Consider the following 6,702-nt stretch of genomic DNA (forward strand, 5'->3'; position numbering starts at 1 on the left):
CCCTTCTGCTTCTCCCATAAGTAGGAAACAGTTAGGTTGCTTTAGAGTTGTTTTTTTCATGTGCGGAACTGAATATCCCTTGGGTGTCACTGGAGGGCCTTAGGGCTAGAAAATAAATCTATGCTTAAAGAAATGCAGCGCTCTTGCTCCTGCTATCTGAGGCTCCGTGGTTTTCTTAAGGTTTGTCGAGAGACACCTCCCTTGGCAATGGTTTTTGTCAAAAACATCATTTATATAAGTTGTAACTGCAGCACCTCCGTGCTTGTCATTGAGGATGCCTGAGCCTGGAACAACGCTGCCCTGCAGTATCCCAGCTCCTTTCTCTTATATCTGGCATAATTAACTCATATCTCCTAAATTTAGGTTTGAGCATATCGCAGACATAAAAAAAAAACAGTCAAAACTTGCAGGTTGTGTTAGTTGTGACCTGTGTGCAAGCAGTTTGTGGGAGAGATTGCTGTTCAGGGGACCAACTCCCCGCAGTTGTGTAACTTTCCCTTAAGTTATGTTTTCTTTTTGTTTTAAAGTTTTTCTTCCTTTACTTCGTAGAAAAAAGTAGAGCCGTTTGCAAGTACTGTTCTTCTTCCGCATCGCTTTACGGAGGATACAAATAAAGTCTTGGTTTTCACAGAGGTGGGTAAGCCTGAATTACTTGCTTTATATGTTATATTTATCGAGCATGCTATTACCACACAACTAATTCCCCTGTAAGTCCCGGACCTTTTATTGAGAAGGCTCTGCGAGTGCTTTGCAGAACCCTTAGGTCGGTCGAGGATTCATCTTCAGCAGCATCTTAATGTATTAACAAGCACCTTAGGGGATTTCCTTCGTCTTGATAGGTTTACGTAGACGTAGATTATTCTAGCAACGCACTTAAGGAGTAAACACCTGCATAGATCTGACGAAAGAAGACATGATTAAAGATCATTTATAGCGTAAAACCTTTGTCAGCTTTTTGTAATACGGGAGGATGGTTTAGCGTAGCAGCCGTGTCCAGCTCTGGTGTCTTAAGCTTTAGCAGGCAGCACAGATTAGAAGCGGCTGTTAGTAACTTGTGCTGTAACAGGATAACTTCGGGGGAGGAGAGGAAAGTAATTTTCCCTCAGAAAACCTAAACAAGTCTTTGCTGCACGCCCTTTGTGTGTTCTCCTCAGAGTTCAATCACGTGCAATGATGTGCAGGGCAGTTGAAGCATCCGTAGGAGGCTGGCTTCAGCCTCTGCTGCTGTCTTCTGCCAGTTTATCCCTCAAACAGACCAGACCTCTGTAAATCTGCACGAGACGATCCTAGAGAACAGTTAAATTGTTTACCTGAACGACGAGGTGATAATGCCTTGATGGAAAAGAGGGCTGACAAAAGACCTAAGCGTGCCAGTTTCTTGGGGGCTTTCTCTCACAACCTTCTCACTCACACTGATGTGACGGAAGAGATCCCAGGCCCTGCCAAGGTGTGAACGTGCAAGAAGGTTGAGCCACTGAAAGGTCTGCACGTGCTTTTGGATGGAAGTGTGGAGCTGCTCAGTTTATTCTCGTAAGGACAAGCTGATTCTGGCTTTGAGTGGTGAATATCAGCTTATATCTAAAGCTCAAGCCACAACTGATGGCTTGACGTGTTCTGAGCTTTTCTTTAGGCTTTGAGTAAGGTGTTGGCTCCCTCCATTGGGTGGTTACTTGTAGTTTCATGGGGATGGAGGTGTTGATAGAGCTCCTCAGCAAACAGGATGGGCTTTTCTCCTTCTCCAGTAAAAGTCAACTCAAGTCTTTACTGTTGCTTCTTACTGGGACCTGGAGTGAAGTGGAATTGCTGCTCCTGTGTTCAGTCACCGGCATTAGATGGTTTTATTTGCCTTAAACCGTTCTTTTCTTCTTAACCCGTGAACACACAGTTTTTGGTACTCGATTATCCAACATAAATCACCTATCCAGCTCTGCTGAGAAACAGTTGAACTGGTAATACAGATATTACAAAACTTTTTGGTTTTTTTTCTTGACAGAATGAGCAAGAGGCCGAAATAGCTCGGGAGCATGGAGCTGCTGTTGTGGGAGGAGTCGAATTAATCAAATGGGTATTAATTTTTACTAGGAATTCTATAAATATCCTAATTTAAACAGCAGTGGGGGGTGAGGGCAAGAAACCTCATGTCCACTTTGAAGGTGGCAGCCAATATGAAGAGTAAGAGATGGCTTTCTGTGCTCGCACGTGCGTGTAGGTCAACTTATGTGCTGGGATAATTTATTGTATTCTTTAATATATTTGGTTTTATTGCAGATTCTGGAAGATGAAATCCAAGTGGACTTCTATGTCGCTGTTCCTGCAATAATACCCAAGCTAATACCGTTAAGGAACAAACTAAAACGAAAATACCCAAACACAAAAAGAAGTAAGAAGCAATTCTGTCCTTGAAATCTCAAGTGCTGAACAGGGTTTAACTCTAAAAGTGACACTGAAACTTTTGATGGGGATGTGTAATTGTCATTGAAACACTTGTTTTGTCATAGGTAAGAGTAGTTTTAGGAATCTAGAGCTGTGCTTTTCTCCTATAACAGGTAAATGTGGGATTAGAATCAAGGTAACTTTCTCTGCTGGTTGCTCTTATGCTTGTTTGTCCTGATGGGAAATTCCTCAGGAAAATACAAAGAACTTCAAAACCTATTCAGTCAGGTAGTTGTGTTGTCAAACTGTAGTCCAATTGTTTGGATCCCAGTTTTGGGACTGCTGCTGCTCCCTCGTGCGCGTGATCTCTCCTTTTTCATAATGCTCAAGATACTTCTTCTTCAGGTCAGGTGGTAACAGCAGCAAACATCTGTCTCTCAGTACTTTTCTCCTCCCTTGCTGTCTTCAGTTTATTTTAGCTATTTGTAAGGTCTTTTTCAAATATGGAAGAAAAAAAAAAAGGCTCTTTTTCAGATGTGGAGCATGTGTCAGCTGTGCTAAGCAGTGTGTCTCGAACCGTATCCTGCTTCCCTGCTCCAGCTGTGTTCGTGTTTTACAAGCTGTAGGTTCGAGACAAACCTATTCATCTGTCGAAAACATTACAACAGAGAGTACTCCAGATAGTTTTTAGAAAAGTGGAAAGCTCTGTTCTGTCCTTATGGATGTTTTACAAGCTGTAGGTTCGACACAAACCTATTCATCTGTTGAAAACATTGCAACAGGGAATACTCCAGATAGTTTTTGGAAAAGTGGAAAGCTCTGTTCTGTCCTTATGGACTGACTTAGAGCTTTTCCAGGGTCTATTTCTCTTGGAGCTGTCACGAGACGTCTGGGAGAGGTAATTGTGGTGATGAGGCAACTCTATCGGATGAGCCTTTGCAGATGACATGAGAAACAGTTGTCTTGTGGGAATGGCTGGATTGGGCTAGTGGGTTCCAGGGAATGTGTAACCACGCAATTTTGTGGTCGTAGACTTTGTTTTCAAGAAAGCCTTGGGGCTTGTTCAGAACCTAAGTTGGTAGGTTTCAGTCTTTCAGGCTGCTTTAGGTGATGAAACTTTGCTTTATGTGTTCGTACATAAACAGGTTCTTTATCTGAAGCGAGGCCTTTGTTAACATTTCCTACTGTATTAGCTATTTGTATCTGCTGATTAGTGAGGACAGAGGGAAGGCAGAAGTTATTTATATTGTACATCTTGTCTGTGAAACTGTGTTTTTGGTTGGAGTTTAACTGCATTAGCTGCAAGATTGAGTTGTCTCTCTACCAATGTTATACTAATAAGCATTACTCAGACAACTTTTTTTTTTTTTTTTTAAAAAATTAGACTCCCTGGGCAATGATATTCCCAAAATGTTGCAACACTTCAGAGAATGTCTTGAGTACGCGGTACAAGATGAGCGTTTAATCACGACGAGAATAGCAAGAGTAAGTTTTATATAGAGTTTTTAAGTTTTCTCTGCGAAGCAGAACTGCTGTTAGCCTTAGAAGAGGGGGGATAACCATGATTTTGATCTGTGTGTTCCCAAGGTGTTTATCCATGTTCTTTAACTGGCTTGTGAAGTAAATAGAGCTCTTTCTCTTGGTTATGTAAGAGTATAATTTCTCCCTCCTTTATTTTTTTTTTTTTTGAGCCTTTAATATATTTTACTTGAGGAGTTTTTTATTTATGTTCCCTGCTCCAAACTGTGTTTCATGTTTTCCTTCTGTTTTGTCTATTTGTAATCTTGCCTGATTTTTAGTTTTATTTTAACCGGTACTGGTACAGAAAGGACCGCTACGAGATTCCAAACCAGCTTTGTCTGGTGCTGTTAGAGATAAGCAAGTTGATGAGTTCTGGATGGTGGGTGAGAGTTGCACATGTGAATTTCAGGGGCTTGCTCATCTAAATGATACTGAAAACTGAGATTCTTTGGACTGTTCTGCTCAAGTGTGTTACGTGTTACTCTTCGATACAGGCAGGAAGTATCTTTAGGTGCTTAAGTTTTTGATGGACTGTATGAAATGCCTTGAATCCATAGATCAGTCTGGCTTTATAATATTTTGACTGAATTCTTTCACTTTTTGCTTCAGACTTGTTTAGCCTTAATGACTTTATACTGTAGATCAGCCTAAAATATACTTGTGAACTAAACTGATTGTCAAGTTTCTTCTTGTCTAGTAAAGGAAAAAAAAAAGGAGGATTTAATGACGGTGAATAAATAACTCAGATGCCTTGTCAGGATTCAGAGATGTCCCTTGGCACAAGTCAAGTACAGGTTCTTGGGAATAAACTCCCCAAGTTGGATCAAAAACAGCGTCGGCAGGGTTTTCCGACAGAGTTCACGTGTGCTGTTAACGTTGGTTGCGTGGTGACTCTTAACACTGCACACCGAGCGTGGCGCGCTCTGTCGCGCTGTGCTGGTTTGAGTTATGAGTGGAGGGACGACTCGGTAGTTAAGGCTTGTGTCAAGCGTCTCCACCCTCTCTAGCTGCTCGTTTTTCACTTGACCTACTTTTCCTTCTGTTGGCGTAGCAGCGCCAGAACCAAATCAAGTGTAGGCAAGGCTGGAGAACCTCGAGTGGTTACGTGTGTCTGCTCGCCACTAAATGGAGGGCTTTTAAAATTTCAATGCTGTCAGCGAGGAAAACGATAATTTATGAATTACGTGGAGCGTGAAGATCTATTGCCGTATTCCGAACGGTAGCGTGGATGTTCCCGGGAGTCTGCCAAGCCGGCATTTCTCAAAGAGATGTTTTCCCTTCGGTGCTGCGGAGCGTGAAGATCTATTGCCATATTCCGAACGGTAGCGTGGATGTTCCCAGGAGTCTGCCAAGCCGGCGTTTCTCAAAGAGATGTTTTCCCTTCGGTGCTGCTGTCTCGTGTCGCCTGTTAGTTCAGTTATGGGCAGTGGCTTGTTGTAACGCTGCGCTCCCACCTAAGTTGGCAGACTCAGTGGTGTTTTGCTAGTAGTATTAGAGGTGTCTTGGAAAAGCCCTGAAATTGGCAGCACTCGAGGTTAATCAGTAGCTCTGAAGTTGTGAAACCAAGAATGTAAAATGTCTTTAAGTTGTGGAGCTTAAAGCGAAGGGGAGGCAGATGAAGGTTCTCAGGATATCTCCTTCAAAATCAAGTCATCTGCAGTGAGCACCTTAAAATATTTTCTTTTTTTGATGGGTTTTGACTTGAGTTTTGAATCCTGACAGGGTGCTGTTGATCATTACAAAATTTTCCCAACTTGGAGTTGTCTTGAAAAATCTGAGTCAAATGGGATCCAGGAAGGAATAGCTAGTGTATCCTCCCCTCTGTGCAGAGAGCTGCCTGTGAAACGGTTCTCTGGAAAAGATTAAGATGGTTTGAGGAGGTGAGACTTTAAGGTTTTGCATTCTCTGGGTGGCCACTCCATGTATTCAGTTTGAATATTTTTAAGATCCCATAGAAAATGAGAAGAATTGAGACTTCCTGAATCAAGTTTTAAATGTGGTGTGTTTTGGTGAAACTTGTGCAATGCTTAATAGTAACAGGCAATTTCCTAGTAGGCAGCTGAGTTAGTGGGAAGCCCTTTCAAAGATAAATTTATTTCTTACTTTAAAATGAGGAACAAATAAGTGCCGTAGCTGCTTTAGAGAGAAGCATCCTGAACTTCAACAGTGAGATAAGTAGGAATTAATTTCCGTATTGTGATTGTAGGGTATACTGTCGTTTTGTAAGGTAGTTTGTGGTCAGGTTGTATTTAGAGTGGACTAGAAATGAATTCAGAGCTGCTGCCTGTGCAGGCAGGGGTGTTCTTCAGAAAGGCTCAGGACTTGAAGTCCTTTTGCTCTCACTGCAATCCGTACCAACAGAGCAGCTTGCACAGCCTCGACGATCTGGTCCAGAGTACGTTTGTCAGCTTGGCAGAAGCCTGGATTAAACTCAGTATCTAAGTGCTGATACACGGTGACTGCGTATACACAAGAATTTACTGTGGGATGCTCACTTGGGGGCTGGGATATTTATTCAGATGTGGAAGCTAGTTGGAAATACTCTAAACCCTCCGAGCATTACCTGTCTACAGGTTGGCATCTCAAGTAGATTATGGTACGTGATGTTTCAGAGTGTGACATATCTGACTGAACACAAGTCCCTTTGTCCTATTTTTCTCTCTTAACAAATACCGATTAACTCATGTCTTGATATTTTGACATGCATCTTGTCTCGTAATGTCTTGTACTACTAAATCTTTGTGAGAAGTTGCAACTTTTTTTGCATCAAACTTCTGTCTCTTAGGAATGCTTCTAGATGAATGCCGA

General features: G+C 42.0%; 1 protein-coding gene across 1 annotated transcript in view; it reads left to right on the top strand.

The window, feature by feature from the left end:
• Window positions 1–6,702, top strand: part of MRPL1 (mitochondrial ribosomal protein L1) — a gene marked incomplete at its 5' end in the record, with an annotated part of 10,582 nt that overhangs the window by 780 nt on the left and 3,100 nt on the right. The window contains 4 exons of the mRNA XM_009865934.1: window positions 550–633; window positions 1,994–2,065; window positions 2,269–2,380; window positions 3,758–3,858. Of these exons, the coding sequence (XP_009864236.1) occupies window positions 550–633; window positions 1,994–2,065; window positions 2,269–2,380; window positions 3,758–3,858 (369 nt within the window). The remainder of the gene's footprint in view (window positions 1–549; window positions 634–1,993; window positions 2,066–2,268; window positions 2,381–3,757; window positions 3,859–6,702) is intronic.

Source organism: Apaloderma vittatum, unplaced genomic scaffold, assembly GCF_000703405.1.
Source record: "Apaloderma vittatum isolate BGI_N311 unplaced genomic scaffold, ASM70340v1 scaffold25713, whole genome shotgun sequence".
Lineage (NCBI taxonomy): Eukaryota > Metazoa > Chordata > Aves > Trogoniformes > Trogonidae > Apaloderma > Apaloderma vittatum.